The sequence below is a fragment of the Chiloscyllium plagiosum genome, chromosome 11, assembly GCF_004010195.1.
Source record: "Chiloscyllium plagiosum isolate BGI_BamShark_2017 chromosome 11, ASM401019v2, whole genome shotgun sequence".
In the NCBI taxonomy this organism is placed as follows: Eukaryota; Metazoa; Chordata; class Chondrichthyes; order Orectolobiformes; family Hemiscylliidae; genus Chiloscyllium; species Chiloscyllium plagiosum.
In genome coordinates, this window is record NC_057720.1 from 331,499 (window position 1) to 352,121 (window position 20,623).

The 20,623-nt window shown below is 47.8% G+C and overlaps 1 protein-coding gene across 1 annotated transcript in view; it reads right to left on the reverse strand.

Moving 5' to 3' along the window:
• col11a1a (collagen, type XI, alpha 1a) overlaps positions 1-20,623 on the reverse strand; it is a 251,811-nt gene that overhangs the window by 128,893 nt on the left and 102,295 nt on the right. Inside the window, exons 18-25 of the mRNA XM_043700060.1 lie at positions 20,253-20,329; positions 20,079-20,132; positions 19,080-19,124; positions 18,914-18,967; positions 18,759-18,803; positions 6,809-6,862; positions 5,877-5,984; positions 5,203-5,256 (exon numbers count right to left, since the gene is read on the reverse strand). Coding sequence (XP_043555995.1) covers positions 5,203-5,256; positions 5,877-5,984; positions 6,809-6,862; positions 18,759-18,803; positions 18,914-18,967; positions 19,080-19,124; positions 20,079-20,132; positions 20,253-20,329 — 491 coding nt within the window. The remainder of the gene's footprint in view (positions 1-5,202; positions 5,257-5,876; positions 5,985-6,808; positions 6,863-18,758; positions 18,804-18,913; positions 18,968-19,079; positions 19,125-20,078; positions 20,133-20,252; positions 20,330-20,623) is intronic.

Genomic DNA, 20,623 nt, shown 5'->3' on the forward strand with positions numbered 1-20,623 from the left:
TTCCAATAGGAAGGAGACCAGAATTGCACGCAATATTCCAACAGTGGCCTAACCAATAACATGTACAGCTGGAACATGACCTCCCAACTCCAGTACTCAATACTCTGACCAATAAAGGAAAGATTACCAAACACCTTCTTCACTATCCTATCCACCTGTGACTCCACTTTCAAGGAGCTATGAATCTGCACTCCAAGGTCTTGTGTAATTTTAACTTTGTCCACCCCAGTCTAACACCAGCAGCTCCAAATCAAGAATCTTACCATTCGCCCGGTACTCTGCATTCCTGTTGCTCCTTCCAAAGTGAATCACCTCACACTTTCCCACATTAAACTCCATTCGCCACCTCTCAGCCCAGCTCTGCAGATTATCTATGTCCCTCTGTAATCTGCAACATCCTTCTGCACTGCCCACAACTGTACCGACCTTAGTGTCATCCGCAAATTTACTAACCCATCCTTCTACGCTCTCATCCAGGTCATTTATTAAAAATGACAAACAGCAATGGCCCCAAAACAGATGCTTACGGTACACTACTGGTAACTGAACTCCAGGATAGAACACTTCCCCTCTGTCTTCTTTCAGCTAGCCAATTTCAGATCCAAAATGCTAAATCACCCTCAATCCCAAGTCTCTGTATTTTGTGCAATAGCCTAACGTGAGGAACCTTTTCAAACACTTTACTGAAATCCATATACACCACATCAACCACTTTACCCTCATCCACCTGTTTGGTCACCTTCTCAAAGAACTCGATGAGGTTTGTGAGGCACAACCTACCTTCACAAAACTGTGTTGACTATCCCAAATCCAATTATTTATCTCTAGATGATTATAATTCCTATTTCTTACAATCCTTTCCAACACTTTACCCACAACTGAAGTAAGGCTCACTGGTCTATAATTATCAGGGTTGTCTCTACTCCCCTTCTTGAACAGGGGAACCACATTTGCTATCCTCCAGTCTTCTGGCACTATTCCTGTAGACAATGACGACATAAAGATCAATGCCAATGACTCCAGAATCTCCTCCCTGGCTTCCAAGAGAATCCCAGCATAAATCCCATCCAGCCCAGGGGTCTTATCTATTTTCACAATTTCCAGAATTGCTAACACCTCCTCCTTGTGGACCTCAATCCCATCTAGTCTAATAGCCTGACTCCACGCACAACTTCCCACTACTGTCCTTGACTGGCCCGAATCTTACCCTCGTCATTCTTTTATTCCTGATATACCTATAGAAAGCTATACGGTTGTCATAAAGTCATAGAGATGTACAGCATGGAAACAGACCCTTCGGTCCAACTCGTCCATGCCGACCAGATATCCCAACCCAATCTAGTCCCACCTGCCAGCACCCGGCCCATATCCCTCCAAACCCTTCCTATTCATATACCCATCCAGACACATTTTAAATGTTGCAATTGTACCAGCCTCCACAACATCCTCTGGCAGCTCATTCCATACACGTACCACCCTCTGTGTGAAAAAGTTGCCCCTTAGGTCTCTTTTATATCTTTCCCCTCTCACCCTAAACCTATGCCCTCTAGTTCTGGACTCCCCAACCCCAGGGAAAAGACTTTGCCTATTTACCCTATCCATGCCCCTCATAATTTTGTAAACCTCTATAAGGTTACCCCTCAGTCTCCGACGCTCCAGGGAAAACAGCCCCAGTCTGTTCAGCCTCTCCCTGTAGCTCAGATCCTCCAACCCTGGCAACATCCTTGTAAATCTTTTCTGAACCCTTTCAAGTTTCACAGCATCTTTCCGACCTTAATCCTTGATCCTAGCTGCCTAAAACGTCTCATGTCCCCTCCTGGCTCTACTTAACGCTCTTTAGGTCTTTCCTGGCTAACGTCTAACTCTCAAGTGCCCTAACTGAGCCATCACATCTTATCATTACATAAACCTTCTTCTTCCTCTTGACAAGAGCTTCTACTTCTTTAGTAAACCACGGTTCCTGCGCTCGACCACTCCCTCTCTGCCTGACAGGTACATACATATCAAGGACACGCAGTAGCTGTTCCTTGGATAAGCTCCACATTTCAATTGTGCCCACCCCCTGCAGTTTCCTTCCCCATCCTATACATACTAATCTTGCCTAATCGCATCATAATTGCCTTTCCGCCAGCTATAACTCTTGCCCTGCAGTATACACCTATCCTTTTCCCATCACTAAAGTAAACATAACCGAATTGTGGTCACTATCACTAAAGTGCTCACCTACCACCAAATCTATCACCTGACCAGGTTCATTACCCAGTACCAAATCCAATGTGTCCTCGCCCCTTGTTGACCTGTCAACATACTGTGTCAGGAAACCCTCCTGCAGACATTGGATAAAAACTGACCCATCTAAAGTACTCGAACTATAGCATTTCCAGTCACTATTTGGAAAGTTAAAGTCCCCCACAACAACTACCCTGTCACTCTCACTCCTATCCAGAATTATCTTTGTTGTCCTTTCCTCTACATCTCTGGAACTATTCGGAGGCCGATAGAAAATCCCCAACACAGTGACCTCTCCTTTCTTGTTTCTAACCTCAGCCCATACTACCTCAGTAGACGAGTCCTCAAATGTCCTTTCTGCCACCGTAATACTGTCCTTGACTAACAATTCTGCACCTCCTCCTCTTTTATCACCTTCTCTGATCTTACTAAAGATTAATCACTGTGGATCCATGGTGAGTTGGTAAGTAAAAAGACAGAGGTTAGTCATGGAGGGGTGTTTTCTGACTGGAGGTCTCTAACCTGTGGTGATCCACAGGGATCAGTGTGGGGACTTCTGCTGTTTGTAATTTATATAAAATATTTGGATGAACATGTCAACTGTCTAATTAGTAAGTTTGCAGAAAGCAGGAGGATTGGTGGAGTTGTGGATAGTGAGGAAGGTTATCAAAGGATACAGCAGGATATAGATACGTTGGGAAAGTTGGGTGGAGAAATGGCTGATGGCGTTTAATCCAGACATGTATGAGGTGAAGAAATTTGGGAGGTCAAATACAGGAGGAAGGTATATAGTAAATAGCAGGACGCTGAGGAACATTGATATCCAGAGGGATCTTGGGATGGAAGTCCATAGCTCCCTGAAAGTGGCAACTCAAGAGGATAAGGTGGTAAAGAAGGCATATGACATACTTGCCTTCATTGGTCAGGGCATTGAGTATAAAAGTTAGCAAATCACATTGTAGTTGTACAAGGCCACATTTGGAGTATTGTGTCCAGTTCTGGTTGCCACACTATAGGAAGGATGTGGAGGCTTTGAAGAGGGTGCAAAAGGAGTTTACTGTCTGGATTGGAGGGTATTCGTTATAAACAGAGATTGGACAAACTTGGATAGTTTTTGTTAGAGTGTCAGAGGCTGAGGGGGCAAGCTGACAGAAGTTTATAAAATTATGGGAGGCATGGATCAGGTGGCTAGTCAGAGTCTTGTAGATAACATTTGTGAAGGTACAGGTAAATTTCTGTCAGATGTGGAAGGCTCCTTTAGGGCCTTGGACGGAGGTGAGGAGTTAGGTGTGGGTGCAGGTTTTGCTTCCTGCGGTGACAGGGAAAGGTGCCGGGAGTGGGGTGTGGGCTGGTGTTGGGAGCGTGGATCTGACAAGGGAGTCGTGGTGGGAATGGCCTCTTCGGAACGCTGATAGGGTTAGGGAGGGAAATATATTTCTGGTGGTGGGGTCTGTTTGCAGGTGACGGAAGTGGCAGAGGATGGTGTGGTGCATCTGAAGGTTGGTGGGGTAGAAGGTGAGGATAAGGTGGATTCTGTCCTTATCACAGTTGGAGGAGTTGGGTTCAAGGGCGGAGGTGTGGGAAGTGGAGGAGATGCGCTGGAGGGCATTGTCAACTACATGGGAAGCAAAATTGTGATTAGATTAGATTAGATTAGATTAGATTACCTATAGTGTGGAAACAGGTCCTTCGGCCCAACTAGTCCACACCAACCCGCCGAAGAGTAACTCGCCCAGACCCATTTCCCTCTGACTAAAGCACCTAACGCTTTGGGCAATTTAGCATGGCCCATTCACCTGACCTGCACATCTTTGGACTGTGGGAGGAAACTGGAGCACCCGGAGTAAACCCACGCAGACAGTCACCCAAGGCTGGAATCAAACCCAGGTCCCTGGTGCTATGAGGCTGCAGTGCTAACCGATCTTTGAAAAAGGAGGCCATCTGGGATTTTCTATGGTGGAACTGGTCATTCTGGGAACAGATGCAGCGGAGACGGAGTGTTGGGAATAAGGGATGGCGTTTTTACAGGAGGCTGGATGGAAGGAGGTGTGGTCCAGGTAGCTGTGAAAGTCAGTGGGCTTGTCATAGATGTCTGTGATTAGTTAGTTGCCAGAGATGGAGATGGAGAGGTTCAGGAAGGGGAGGTAGGTGTCTGAGATGGTCCAGGTGAATTTGAGGTCAGGGTGGAAGGTCTTTGTGAAGTTGATGAACTGCTCAACCTCCTCCTCGTGGAAGTACGAGGTGACGCCAATACAGTCATCAATGTAGCGGAGGAAGGGCTGGTGTAACTCCAGAAGATGGACTGGTCCACGTACCTGACAAAGAGACAGGCATAGCTGGGGCCCATGCGGGTGCCCATGGCTAACACCTGGGATAAATGTGAATTTCACCAGTTTCCTCATTTCCCCTCCCCCTAACATTATCCCAGTCCCAAGTCTCCAACTCGGCACCGCCCTCTTGACCTGTCCATCACCTTCCCACCTATCCCGCTCCACCCTCTTCTGCGAACTATCACAGTCTCCCCCTGCTGTGCTTTCCCAGCATCACTATCTCTGAATGAGCCCAAAACATGAGGTGAGGAAACTCCCCCCTCCACCACCACCACCACAATGCCCCCCAACCTCCCATCCCCCTCCCACTCAGTAGGGCAGAGCTTTGGAACCATCAATCCAAAGTCCCCTGTTCCTCCTGAACTCGCTGTCACCTCCACATATCTCCAGTTGCTCAGATCCTGGAGCCCAACATGAGATTTCTTGTAAAGAGGACTTTCAGTGTCACTAGGAACAGGCTAGAGGAACACCTTCATCACCTGAAGTTACGCCTTGTGGACTGATCCTCCCACTGGGACAGTGAGTTCATATGAAATACTCCAAGATCAAGACACTTTGTGTTTCCATTTGTAACCTCCTTGGAGACAGATCCTGATGTGAGTGAAGGTATATAGAAAGCTGGTTTTATGAAGGAGGGTCTTACCTTTGGACCTTGTCTCCCGGGATATCCAGGTAATCCTGGAACGCCGAGTTTTCCCTGGAAAAGAAATACATTACAAGGATAGGACCACATGCCGAAGGCAAGTGACACTGTTAGAATGAGCAATCATTGAACATATCCCACAAACTAAATACAGCCCTCCAATTGGCTGCTGTCTTTTCCAAAGCCACCCTTAGATGGTACTGCAGGATGGGGCCATTCAGCCCCTCAAAACTACCCCAGATGATAACCAAATCAATATTTAAATCCCTCTAATATTCTCATTTCCATTGCCCTTAACTACCTGATTGACAAAAGTTCATCAATCTCCTTCTTGAACACTTTGATTGGTCCCCAACCTCCTCGTCTCCAGGACATGATGTCAATCCTCAAAAAGTCAATCAAATGAGTTCAGCTTTTGAATGAACAGCCTCCACTGTCTCTCCATAGATTACCCACGATCACACTGGAATATTGATCCCTGGATCACTCTGGAATCTGTCCCTTCAAGCCCAGGCTCTGCAGGGTCTCCTGACCTGGACACGGTGAGGCAGCTGGTCAACACTGAGCTGACCCAATGGCCACATCAGTTCATGACCTTGTCCTTCTGTAGTGAGACCAAGGGACAGTTTCCACAAATCAGGTCCAATCCCTGTCCTCCTTGCTCTGATACTGACCTTCTCTCCAGCAGATCCTGATGATCCAGCATCTCCTGGAGGCCCAGCACGACCTTTCGGCCCCTCAGGTCCATCCTCACCTCGAGGACCCACCAAACCAGTTTCACCCTGTGGCAGAGAGTAGAACACAATCATTTCTGGGCAGAGATACATTCACTTCTGCCCACCAACTATTCCTATGAATTCATTCAAAACATTTCAAACCAGCCAATAAGAATCCGTGGGATAGAGAATCCTACAGTACAGCAGGAGGCAATTCAGCTTTTTCACTCTGTGATGTTCCTGTTCCGGTATTTCTCCAATTCTTTTTTGAACATTATTTTGAATCTGCTCCCACCGCCATTTCAGGCAGAATGTTCCAGTTCACAACTCACTGTGTAAAACAATTCCCCTCCCCTCCCCCTCTGGGGCTCTTCCCGATTCCCTCCAATCTGTCTCCCTTTGCTCCCTCACCTTCCCGCCCCTTGAAATCTCCTAATGCAGGTTCAAAGGTCACAAGGGGAAAGTTCATTTTCCTGAGGACTTCCCAGGAAATCCCACCTCGGTGCCAGAGTCGAGACTGAGCTAGAGACAGGTTCCCATTCCCAATTCCCAATTCCCAGATCATGACGACTGTCAGCTGGATTGTGACCTTCACTTGGAAAGTCACAACATTTCAGTTCCAATCAGTAACAGATCAACTAGGTCTGGAAAGGATCTATTGTAATCGAGGTAATAAATTCAAACACAAAACTGGAGCTATAGGAGGTCCATCATACACTGGGGTTAAATGTAATAACTGAGTGTATAAGGAATAGAGTTGATTCAATGCCAGTTTTAAGCAGAGAGTGAGACCCAAGCTAGTCCCACTGAGAATCTGTCTGTGTTGTGGCTGGGCCAGAGGAACGCAGCACAGAGTGAATACAATGCGAGGCACTGGGAAAGGAGCTTACCCTTTCACCTTTCACACCCATGTCACCTTTAAACCCAGGAAAGCCATCTTCACCCTGAAAAGAGACAGAGAGTGACAAAGATGATTGTAACTGCCAGCAAACACTTTCCAATCAGGAGAAAGCAAACATTTCACTTTGACTGAAGGAACTGAGGACACTTAGTGTCAGAAGTTAATTAGTTTGAGAAACTGTGATGTAAAGCACAACAAACATTAGCTCAGAAAAATAAAACAGTAGGTGCCTGTGATTAAATAGACTGGGGCCAGAGAGTTATTTACAACATAGGACGCCACTCACTCTGGCCTCCCCACTGAGGAACACAGTCACTCTCATTCTTATGCTGCATTCCCAAAACCCTGAGTTTATTTCCCTCAACTTCCTTTTGGAATCATTCATCATTTTCATTTGTGAGTGTTCCCCTTCCTCCCAGCACTCATGTTTATATCTGCTCTGAATGGTATCCCTCAGTGAAACCTCAGTCAGGAGCAACTTGCTGGCTTCTCCAGCCCCTTCTCACCGCAACCATCCTGGTCAATACCCTCTACGAGTGAGTCAGTATCACCTCTCTCTCTGCACATCACCTCGTCCCTCACACTCTCGTACCTTCCCCCAGACCGCAGGCTCTCACTCCACCACCACTGACTGCTTCTGGCATCACAATCATCATTGACCATTCCTCTAACTCTCACATCATTGGCAAATTTTGAAATGTTACTCTGTAATTCACTTAGGTATACAGGTACAACAGTAGTGGCTCTAGCACGGACCCTGGGGAACACCATTCGTCATCTCCAGTCTGAGAAATAGCTATTTACCACAACCAGCAGGATCTCGCACTCAGACTGGAGTTTCTCTCTCCTCAGACCCGCTGAGATTCTCCAGCAATTTGCCTGTTTGTGTCAGATTCCCAGTATCTGCAGGGTTTTATTTTTATTTGCCACACCTTGCAGCAACAGGATGCCAAGACCTGCTCTCTCTCTCTCTCTCGGACATTCAGACCATGGAGATGTGGACTTCAGCCTCAGTCTCATTCTCCTCCTCCTGTGGTTTGAATATTCCTCGCTTTCTCTTTTTTCCCACCCATACTGGCTCCAGGCCACCAGGCCAACTCCTCCCGAAAGAAACTGACCAAGCAAATCTGGAAAAAAACACATTTATCTGGAGGGTTCCTCCCAGTTTTGGAAATAAGCTGCTAACTGGCCAGATTAAACCAGTTCAATCCCCTCAATACTGAGGCAGGGATCCCATAATTTGAATTGTGTTCAGGATCTCAGAGTGAATGAAATCTGTTCGAACTGGCCAATCTGTGCACAGCAAACACCCACTAGCAGGTACGTGAGAGTGAGCAGATGGTCCTTGTGAATTAAGTAAAGAGGTAACATTTGCTGAGCAATGACACACAGAGATCCCACTGTCCCTCAAAGCCTGGCTGTTGGAGTGTTCACATCGATTATCGGGACAACAGAGGAAACCTGTACCATCCAAAACACAAAACAGTCAACAGCACAGACTTCACACAAAGGCTTGTGACAATCAGATAAAAATACAAACCTCAAAAAGGTCACCCCTCAGCCACTGACGCTCCAGGGAAAACAGCTCCAGCCTATTCAGCCTCTCCCTGTAGCTCTAATCCTCCAACCCTGGCAACATCCTTGTAAATCTTTTCTGAACCCTTTCAAGTTTCACAACATCTTTCCCTCGGACCTTACCATTAAGTGTATAAGTCCTGCTAAGATTTGCTTTCCCAAAATGCAGCACCTCACATTTATCTGAATTAAATTCCATCTGCCACTCCCCAGCCCATTGGCAAATCTGGTCAAGATCCTGTTGTAATCTGAGGTAACCCTCTTCGCTGTCCACTACACCTCCAATTTTAGTGTCGTCTGTAAACTTACTAACTATATTCTATATTTACATCCAGATCATTTATGTAAATGACAAAAAGTAGAGGATCCAGCACCGATCCTTGTGGCACTCCACTGGTCACAGGCCTCCAGTCTGAAAAACAACCCTCCACCACGACCCTCTGTCTTCTACCTTTGAGCCAGTTCTCCCAGTATCCAAATGGCTAGTTCTCCCTGGATAGGGTTAACAGACAATGGAGTGGGGAGTCCAAAACTAGAGGGCATAGGTTTAGGGTGAGAGGGGAAAGATGTACAACATTTAAAAGGCATCTGGATGGGTACATGAATAGGAAGGGTTTGGATGGATATGGGCCAAGTGCTGGCAAATGGGAATAGATTAATTTGGGATATCTGGTCAGAATGGATGAGTTGGTCCGAAGAGTCCGTTTCCGTGCTATACATCTCTATGACTCTGTGACTGGATTAGAGAGAGAGAGAAACATCAGCCATGGTCCCTGCTCAGGGTCTCCACCCAGAGGCGGCTACAAGCAAATGTTTATAAATTCAGCTCAAACTGCCTCGTGTCATCCAAAACTCAGAGTCTGGCCTCTAGCCCACACCATGTCCTCTTCACCCAGTATCCTGCGCTCTGCTCACTGACCCACATTAACACTCGGCTGCACAGGCAGCCTGGTTCAGGTAAAGGTGGGCAGATGTGGAGGTGCCCGTGTTGGGCTGGGGTGGTATCCTGTGCATGTTTGATACAGCAGCCCTCCAGCAGTCTGCTCTGAGAGATTTAAGTCATCCTGTTTGACAGTCCTTTGTGACCATCTATCTGAACTGGGACTTGAGTTTTTAACTCAGAGATAGGGACACTACCACAGCACCATGACCACAAGATAATAAGATGCAGAAATGCAGAGTAGAAATAGGCCAATCAGCCCATCGAGCCTGGTCTGCTATTCAATAAGTTCATGGCTGATCTGATCATTCTTAACTCCACCCTCCTACCTTTTCAATATAACCCTCGATTCCCTTTCTGATTAAAAATCTGGCTCTTTCAGCCTTGAATTTATTTAATGCCACAGCCTCAACAGCCCTCTGTGATAAAGAATTCCACAGATTCCTTCCCATCTGAGAGAAGAAGTGAGATGGAATTTCTGTCTTAAGTGTGCAACCCTAATTTCTGAGACGATGCCCTCTGCTGTGAGGCTTTCCCACAAAAGGGGACGATCCTTTCCACATTCACCCCGGTAAGTGCCCTATGCATCTTGTATGTTACAATGAGGTCACCTCTCGTTTTCCTAAACATCAATGTGCTCAAGCCCTCCTCCTACAGCACTCTGTGCACACCCGGAGCGTCAGGAGAGTGAGCTGTCTGCTTCCCTGATATTTGCTGAATGATGAGGAAAGAAACAGGGAGATTTAAATGCTGGATCTTGTTGTTTATTGGACAGTTGGAGAGAGAAACAGAGTTAACATTTCAAGTCCAGTGACCCTTCAGTGGTGGCGACACTCTGGGACACAGTCAGGAGGGAGTTACTGAACATCTCACATGCCTGTTGTTCTCACTGGACCCAAAACATTGACTCTGCTGTCTCTCCACAGGTGACTGCCAGACCTGCTGAGTTTCACCAGAATTCTCAGTTTTTGCTTGTTTCGGATTTCCAACATCTACAGCTTCTTTTATTTTAGTTTTATTGAAGATATTTGCTTTCACTCCAGGATTTAATTAAACTCCAGTGATGTCAGTCAGACCCATCTCTTAATCACTTGCTTGCCCTGAAGAATGGATGTTAATTGTAATAAATGATTCATCACAGACAGTCAAGAGCTCCACTTTCTCCAGTCCATTCCCTGTTCAGGATCTCACATAATAATATCTGGCAAATAGAATCCCACATCCATCACCTCCCAAGAGTTAGTCTTTCAGAAATGAAGAACTTTTCTGAATGTTTTCACGTCCTTAACTTCCCCAGTAAAATCTGTCTCCTATTCATAGCAGGCAGGAGCAAACAGCACCGAAACATTCTTCAGCAAAAAATCACCCAAACCATCAACAGAAAAGAGCTGATTCCTGGAAACTAGGATCAGGAACAAACCATTCAGCCCTTCAAACCTAGCCTACCATTCCTTATGGCCATGGCCAATCGGGATTTCTGCAGTATGGTGATGCCAACATTCCCACACCTGGGTTAGACCCCGGGGCTACATTCACCGGTTGGAGTCAGAGAGTCTCTCTTTCTCAGAGAAACATCCTGCCCCAGGGAATAGCCAGTAAAACTGAGGCAGGCTCCCCTGGCAATTCCAAACCTCTCAGCCCAGTGTTTGGGATCAGGCCGTGGTGTGGGGTGTCAGTGGGGAAGCAGAGGATGGACCCACACTGGGGGTGGGGATTGGAAGGGAGGAGAGGGGCGGAACAGGGAGGGGAGGGGATGAGATGAGAGGGGAGGGGAGGGCCACTGAGTGCTCAGGGACTGTGCTTTGGGCAGGGAGTGAGGAGGCAGGAGGTGGTAACTGATGGGGTGGTTGGGGTGGAGAGAGCCACACCTTGAGGGGGCAGGCTATGGACAGGGGCTCCATTCCCATTGGCTGGTTAAGGGCCTTTGACAGGATGAGGGGTTGGCGGACTGTCCTCCCCCACTCCAGGACAATCTCAGAACAACTGAGGCCAGAGGGAGGGAAGGTCAATGGTCTGTTTCCTTTTGTAAACAGTGTGGATGTGCAGCGTACAGCACAGCACAAGCTTTTGGTGAGACTGATTGCTATAAGTGCCCATTTCTCCAGCCTAGCATTTATAAAGTTTCTCCACTTGACTATGTCTCATCTCATTATCTCACACCAACACAGTCAGCATTGTCTGGGTCAGTCAGAGTTCACAACCAATTCAACCCCTGGACAATCAAACTTCCCAAATCCTCCTGCTCCTCTCACAATTGTACACCATCTTGCACTGACCTTAATTCAATAAATTGAATCCTGAGGTATTTCGCTGGAGTGTGAGAAAGCAAACTGTGCATCAAGCCACAGAAATAAATATCAGAAGCATTGACATGCAGTATGTTCAGAGAGTTCAGGTTTAAGGAGCTTCTTAAAGAGGTGGGGGGGGGGGGGGGGGGGGGGAGGTTGGAGAAAGTGGGAGGGCGAGAAGTTGTTATGGGTGACTTAACTTTCCCAATATTGACTGGAACCGCCTTAGTGCAGATGGTTTGGATGGAGCAGTTTGTGTCGGGTGTGTTCAGGAGGGTTTCCTTACTCAGTATGTAGACAGACCGACGAGGGGAGAGGCCATTTTGGATTTGGTGCTCGGCAATGAGCCAGGACAGGTGTCAGATCTCGCGGTGGGAGGACACTTTGGTGAAAGGGATCACAACTGCCTCACATTTCCCTTGGAGAGGGAAAGGAGCAGTTACCGAGGGAAGATATTTAATTGGGGAAAAGGAAATTATGACGCGATCAGACAGGAGTTGGGTAGTACAGACTGGGAGCAATTGTTCTACAGAAAGGGCACAGCAGACATGTGGAGACAGGTTAAGGAGAAGTTGTTGCGAGTGATGGACAAATTCATTCCTCTGAGTCAGGTAAGAAGGGGGGTAAGATTAAGGAACCTTGGATGACGAGAACAGAGGAACTTTTTGTCAAAAGAAAAAAGGCAGCTTATGTAAGAGGGAGGAAGCAAGGATCTAGCACAGCTTTAGAGGGTTACAGGCTTGCTAGAAAGGAGCTCAGAAATGGACTGAGGAGAGCCAGGAGGGGACACGAAAAAGGCTTGGCAAGACGGATTAGAGAGAAACCAAAGGCTTTTTACTCATATGTGAGGAATAAGAGAATGATCAGGGAGAAGGTAGGGCCGGTCAGGGATAGCGGAGGGAACTTGTGCGTGGAGTCTGAGCAGATAGGGGAAGCCCTAAACGAGATTTTGCTTCGGTTTTCACTGAGGAAAGGGACCTTGTTGTGAATGAAAATTGAGCTGGGATACAGACTTGACCAGATCAAGATTGATGAAGTTGATGTGCTGGAAATTTTGGAAAACATTAAGATTGATAAGTTCCCAGGACCAGACCAGATTTATCCTAGGCTGCTCCAGGAAGTGAGAAAGGAGGTTGCTAAGCCGTTGGTGAGGATATTTGCCACCTCACTCTCCACGGGAGTCGTACCAGAGGATTGGAAGGAGGCGAATGTTGTTCCACTTTTCAAGAAGGGGATAGGAAAATTTCTGACAATTGTGATAGATATAGGACAGGTGTCAGAGGTAGTTTCTTTACTCAGAGAGTAGTAAGGATATGGAATGCTTTGCCTGCAACGGTAGTAGATTCGCCAACTTTAAGTACATTTAAGTCGTCATTGGACAAGCATATGGACGTACATGGAATAGTGTAGGAGGGATGGGCTCCAGATTGGTATGACAGGTCGGCGCAACATCGAGGGCCGAAGGGCCTGTACTGCGCTGTAATGTTCTATGTTCTATTACAGTCTTACGTCTGTAGTGAGCAAGGTTTTGGAAAGAATTCTGAGGGATAGGATTTATGACTATTTGGAAAAGCAAAGTGTGGTTAAAGGCAGTCAGCATGGCTTTGTGAGGGCCAGGTCATGCCTCACAAGTCTTCTTGAGTTCTTTGAGGAGGTGACAAGACAGGTCAATGAAGGTCAAGCAGTGGATGTGGTGTATATGGACTTCTGCAAGACATTTGATAGGGTTCCCCATGGTAGACTCATTCATAAAGTCAGGAAGTATGGGATACAGGGAGATTTGGCTGTCTGGATTCAGAATTGGTTGGCTGACAGAAGTCAGAGAGTGGTTGTAGATGGAAAGTATTCTGCCTGGAGGTCAGTGTTGAGTGGTGTCCCACAGGGCTCTGTACTTGGCCCTTTGCTCTTTGTAGCTTTTATAAATGACTTGGATGAGGAGGTTGAGGGTGGGTTAATAAATTTGAAGATGACACAAAGGTTGGAGGTATCGTTGATAGTATTGCGGGATACTGCAGGCTGCAGCGCAACATAGACAGGATGCAGAGCTGGGCTGAGAAATGGCAGATGGAGTTCAACCTGGATAAATGCGAAGTGATGCATTTTGGAAGGTCGAACTTAAATGCTGAATATAGGACTAAAGATAGTGAGGGATCTGGGTGTGCAAGTACATAGATCCCTCAAAGCTGCCACCCAAGTAGATAGGGTTGTTAAGAAAGCATATGGTGTTTTGGCTTTCATTAACAGGGTGATCGAGTTTAAGAGCTGTGAGGTTTTGCTGCAGCTCTACAAGTCCCTGGTGAGACCACACTTGGAATATTGTGTCCGGTTCTGGTCGCCCTACTATCGGAAAGATACAGAGGCTTTGGAGAGGGTGCAAAGAAGGTTTACCAGGATGCTGTCTGGACTGGAGGGCTTGCCTTATGAAGAGAGGTTGACTGAGCTCGGATTTTTCTCTCTGGAGAGAAGGAGGAAGAGAGGTGATCTGATCGAGGTATACAAGGTAATGAGCTGCATGGAGAGAGTCAACAGCCAGAGACTTTTCCCCAGGGCAGGATTGACTGGTACGAGGGGTCATAGTTTGAAGATATTAGGAGGAAGGTATAGAGGAGACGTCAGAGGTAGGTTCTTTACACAGAGAGTTGTGAATGCATGTAATGAGTTGCCTGCAGTGGTGGTGGAAGCAGAGTCATTGGGGACACTTAAGCGACTGCTAGACATGCACATGAATAGCAGTGAAATTGAGGGGTGCGCTAGCTTATCTCTCCATGCTTCAGGCTCACTGCCTTTATTCCTGATGAAGGGCTTTTGCCCGAAACGTCGATTTCAAAGCTCCTTGGATGCTGCCTGAACTGCTGTGCTCTTCCAGCACCACTAATCCAGAATCTGGTTTCTAGCATCTGCAGTCATTGTTTTTATCTCATCTATTTTATTTAAGATTAGGAATAATCCTCGGCACAACATCGTGGGCTGAAGGGCCTGTACTATGCTGTACTTTTCTATGTTCTATGTTCGAAAGAACAAAAAATAACACAGCACTGAAACCAGCCCTCCGTCCCTGCGCTGACACATTTTGCCCTTCCATACTGAAACTGTCTTCACTTACAGGATCCGTATCCCTCTATTCCCTTCCTATTCCTGTATCCATTCAGGTGCTTCTTGAACACTGCTATTGTGTCTGCTTCCATTCCCTCCTCTGGCAGCGGGTTCCAGGCTCTCACCACCCTTTGTGTGAAAAACCTGACCTCACCATGTCTCTTTTAAACTTCCCTCCCCCTCACACCTTGAACCCGAATCCCTGAGTAATTGATCCCTCCATCCTGGGAAAAAGCCTCATGCTATCCACTATATCCATGACATTCACCCCTCAACCTCCTGCGTTCCAGTGAAAACAAACCCAGTCTGTCCAACCTTTCTTCATAACTAAAACTAGACAACATACTCAACAACATCCCAGTAAACCTTTCTGTCCCCTCCCCAAAACATCTACATCCTTCTGGTAGTGTGGTAGCCAGAACTGTACACAATATTCCAAGTGTGGCCTAATTAAAGTTCTATAAAGCTGCAGTATAATTTGCCTATCCTTATACTCAATGTCTCATCCAATGAAGGTAAGCATGTCAAAAGCTTTTTTACTCCCTTATCTACCTGCCCTGTCACCCGACAGGAGGTTTACCTGTGCACCTGCGATACCTACAGCCCTCTGTATGCAATACTCCCAATGGCTCTAATATGATTTCCACCTGTACTTGACCTTCCAAAATGCGTAAGCTGGCAGACACGGGAGAGAGGAGGAGGAGTGGGACGAGGGGGACAGAGAGAGGTTAAGGAAGGAATTGCAGAGCTTGTAGTCCAGACAGCAGAAGCCACGGCCACCAATGTTGGAGGATTTCATTCCAGAAAAGGTGAGGTCAGAATTTGAGCAGAGAACTGGGTGGGTTATGGGCCTGGAGAAGATTGGAGAGACAGAGGCGATGGAGGGATTTGTAAACAAGAATGAAAATTTTAAAATTGATGCGGTTCTTGACCAGATCCAATGGAGGTTAGTGAATACAGGTGAGTATGTCGGGGAGGAATAATCCCTCAGGGACACCAGAGGTAATAGTGCAGGAGGAGGGGCAAGCCAATGTGAGGGATTTTCTGGCTGTGATCAGGAAGATGAGGTTGGAGCCAGGGAGCACTGTCCTATTGAACTGAAGGATGATTCCAAGTAACTGCAGCTTCAGAAATCCTGGCTCCAAAACAGATTTATCCGATTGCTGGCAGCCCTGCCTTCAGATACCTGGATCCCAAACTCAGGAATTCCATTGTTAATGCCCTTCACTCCACACCCCTTTCTCACTCTGTTCCTCTTTCAAACTCACTTTCTGATTGAAGACATTTCGAGTAACACAGCGTGAAAACAGGTCCTTCGGCCCATCCCATCCATGCGGCTAAGTTTCCTAAACTGAACTCTTCCCAATTGCCAGCATCCGGCCCATATCCCTCTAAACCTTCCTATTCATATACCTAGGAGCAGGAAAATCGACGTTTCGGGCAAAAGCCCTTCATCAGGGCCTCTATTCTTGATGAAGGGCTTTTGCCCGAAACATCAATTTTCCTGCTCCTCGGATGCTGCCTGACCTGCTGTGCTTTTCCAGCACCACTCTAATCTAGACTCTGGTTTCCAGCATCCGCAGCCCTTGTTTTTACCTATTCATATACCTAACCAGATGCCTTTTAAATGTTGTAATTGTACCACTTCCCCTGACAGCTCATTCCATAGACACACCACCCTCTGTGTGAAAATGTTACTCCTTTTAAATATTTCCTGTCTCACCCTAAACCTATACCCTCTAGTTTTGGACTTCTGTAAACCCACCTCATGGACCAAGCTTTCTCATTGGACCTCTCTTTCTGGGGCTGAGCACAATATTTTCTTTTGGAATTGCTCCTGAGCCTCAGTACACGTCAATGTTTGGAAGGTATTCTGTCACATGGTGTCATGGTGGCTCACAGTGCCAGGGACCTGGGTTCGATCCCAGTCTTGGGTGACTGTTGACTTGTGGGTGCTCCTGTTTCATCCCACAGTCCAAAGATGTGCAGGTTAGGTGGATTGGCATGGAGAATGCAGGGATACAGGGGGGATGGGCTGCTTGTTGGAGGGTCAGCATGGACTCGATGGGCTGAATGACCTACTTTCACACTGTCGGGATTCTATGTTGTGAACAACTGCAAACTGAGTATCACATTTAAGTGAGACTATCAGCCTGAATATTTGGGAATAAGCTAAAATTACTGAATATTTAAACCGTTTATTTAAAGGGCCTTCCAAGTCTGACTCCTTTATAGTTGAATGTTATTGGTAACACATGTTCAAGGTTCCCTGGTCCCAGCCTATCACAGCTCATTGTGAAGATGCCTGAAGCTTTTCCTGGAAGGGGATGGATCTGCTTTCAGTTAAACAGAAGCTATTGTAATAATGTTTATACATCTCATGTCACTCTTCAAAACCTCAAGAAGCTATTTTTATTCACTCACAGAACATGGGCATCATTGGCTGGGCAGCATTTATTGCCCGTCCCTAGTTGTCCCTTGACAAAGTGAGGCGGGTGAGCTGCCTTCTTGAACCGCTGCAGTCCATGTGCTGTAGGTAGACCCACAATGCCTTTAGGGAGGGAATTCCAGGATTTTGATCCAGTGACAATGAAAGAACGGCGATATATTTCCATATCAGGATGGTGAGTGGCTTGGAAGGGAAGTTGCAGGGGGTGGTGTTCCCATGTACCTGCTGCCCTTGTCCTTCTAGATGGAAATGGTCATGGGTTTGGAAGGTGCTGTCTGAGGATCATTGGTGAATTTCTGCAGTATATCTTGTAGATAGTACACACTGCTGCTACTGAGTGTCGGTGGTGGAAGGAGGGGGATGTTTGTGGATGTGATGTCAATCAAGCGGCTGCTTTATCCTGGATGGTGTCAAGCTTCTTGAGTGTTGTTGGAGCTGCCCCCGTCCAGGCAAGTGGGGAGTATTCCATCACACTCCTGACTTGTGCCTTGTAGATAGTGGGACAGACTTTGGGGAGTCAGGAGGGGAGTTTCTCGCTGCGGTGTCCCTAGCCTCTGACCTGCTCTTACAGCCACTGTGTTTATGTGGTGAGTTCAGTTGAGTTTCTAGTCAATGATAACTTCCAGGATGTTGATAGTGGGGGATTCAGTGATGGTAACACCATTGAATATCAAGGGGCTGTGGTTAGATTATCTCTTATTGGTGATAGTCACAGCCCGGCATTTGTGTGGTGTGAATGTTATTTGCCACTTGTCAGTCTAAGCCTGGACATTGTCCAGATCCTGTTGCGTTTGAACATGGAGCTGCTTCAGTGTCTGAGGAGTTGTGAATGGAGCTGAACACTGTGCAATCGTCGGTGAACATTCCCACTTCTGACCTTATGATGGAGGGAAGGTCATTGATGAAGCAGCTGGAGATGGTTGGGCCTAGGACACTCCCCTGAGGGACTCCTGCAGAGATGTCCTGGAGCTGAGATTGACCTGGGACATGGCTATGGCCTTCTCACTATTTACATTTTACCAGCTGCATATTCTCATCGGCAGGGAGGGGCAGGAAGTGATGGAGGGAGGGGCAGGGGAGATGGAAGAAGGGGCAGGAAGTGGTGGAGGGAGGGGCAGGAAGTGATGGAGGGAGGGGCAGGGGAGATGGAAGGAGGGGCAGGAAGTGGTGGAGGGAGGGGCAGGAGGTAAATGCAGATGAGGAATTGGAAGCAGATGGAGGTGATTGTGAACATAGAAGTGCCCTGATCAGGATTAGGTGTGCGTCTGCCACACACCAGGAAGTGTGACTCCCTTGCCCACTCCCTCTCTCCAACCCTCCCTCCCTCCCTCTCTCTGTCTGTGCCTTCCTCTCTCTCTCTCCCCCTCCCTCCGAGCTGCCTGGCTCCTGTCTCAAGACTGTATGGGAAAGGTTCCACATCACGGAAAGTGAGGAATGAGGTGTCAGCCCCTGCTCCTTCAGCTGGGATAGCAGCTAACCTGGCCATTCTGAGGATTCCTATCCCATTCAGCTCCTGTGCCTCAGGTCCACTCTCTGCAGATATACAGCACGAAGAATTAAAATTAAAGGGAAGTGAAGTTGGTAGAATTTTTACCTTTTCTCCCTTTGCTCCTTTGAGACCACGAACTCCATCAGCTCCCTGTTTAAAAATAAAATTAATCGGAGTCAGCTCCGTGAGATTGACCAACTCCCCACTGAGAATCTGGGCAGCTCCATCGTCCTCAAAGACAGACTGGAATTGGGCGTTACCTTAACTCCGCGAGGTCCTGGATATCCGATTGGACCCTGTGGTCCTGTGGAACCCTAAAACGTTAATGTAGAAAGTGTACCATGAGCAAACAGACTCCATTCAAATGCTGACTAAGCACAAATCAATGTGGGGCTAATGGAGTGGGACTCTGGGTCCCGATCTTACCTCAGCACCCTTCTCTCCAGCTGGTCCCTCTTTACCGGGGTGGCCCTGAAGACAGACACAAATCAAGATCATTGCTTCCCAAAGCAGGCCGGCACATCCCCCTGCTCCAGCTTCACACAGACCACCGGCTCTGTACGGTTTAAACAGGGAACTCCCTGCTGGGGTTTGACTACTCACAGACAGACAGCCTTCTCTGAGAGGGCTGAGGGAGGGGTCTCACTGAGAGAGGGTCTGTCTGTGACGAAGGGTCACACTGAAGGAGGGTCACACTGAGCGAGGGTCACACTGAGCGAGGGTCACACTGAGCGAGGGTCTGTCTGTGAGGGAGGGTCACACTGAGGGAGGGTCACACTGAGTGAGGGTCTGTCTGTGAGGGAGGGTCATACTGAGGGAGGGTCACACTGAGCGAGGGTCACACTGAGCGAGGGTCTGTCTGTGAGGGAGGGTCATACTGAGGGAGGGTCCCACTGAGCGAGGGTCTGTCTGTGAGGGAGGGTCACACTGAGGGAGGGTCTGTCTGTGAGGGAGTGTCACACTGAGCGAGGGTCACACTGAGGGAGGGTCACACTGAGCGAGGGTCTGTCTGTGAGGGAGGGTCACACTGAGGGAGGATCACACTGAGGGAGGATCACACTGAGGGAGGGTCACACTGAGGGAGGGTCACACTGAGCGAGGGTCACACTGAGCGAGGGTCTGTCTGTGATGGAGGGTCACACTAAGGGAGGGTCCCACTGAGCGAGGGTCCCACTGAGCGAGGGTCCCACTGAGCGAGGGTCCCACTGAGCGAGGGTCCCACTGAGTGAGGGTCACACTGAGCGAGGATCTGTCTGTGAGGGAGTATCACAATGAGAAAGGAGGCTGTGAGGGAGGAGGCTGTGTGGGAGGGTCTTGCTGAGGGAGGGTCTGTCTGTGAGGGAGGGTCTTGCTGAGGGAGGGTCTATCTGTGAGGGAGGGTCTTGCTGAAGGAGGAGGCTGTGAGGGAGGAGGCTGGTAACTTACCGGAGGTCCATCAGCTCCTGGGAGGCCTGGTAACCCAGCCTTACCCGGAGGGCCCTGGAAAACAAAAAGCAGAGAGTTTACAGCTTTCAGAGGAACATTGTTGGGTAAGACCAAGACGCTGAGTGTTACGATGTGGGAGAATTCCTGGGGCACGAGGCCATGGTTCAGCCTTACCTTGGCTCCTGGAGGCCCAATGGTACCTTGAGGCCCAATCAGACCCTGCGAGAGACAGAGACAGAGACAGAGAAATATTTCCAATCACTTCGGACCGGGGTTTGTTTCAAACAGTCGTTTCAGCTTCTGAGAGAGTTCACTCAGATCTGGCACTGACCCAGTTTCAATAAATCTTCACACTTCCAATTTTTAAACAAACAAAAGGAGCCAATGGGGTTGTAGCAGCAGTCAGGACAGAGCAAGTCTTTGGGATTTCAGAGAAACCCGATCCCCTGAACAAGTTGCTGCAGGTGGTCAGCCAGATATTCCAAAATATTCCAATATATTCCTGGTATTCCAAAACTACTGAGATTATCAACCTCTCCTCCCTG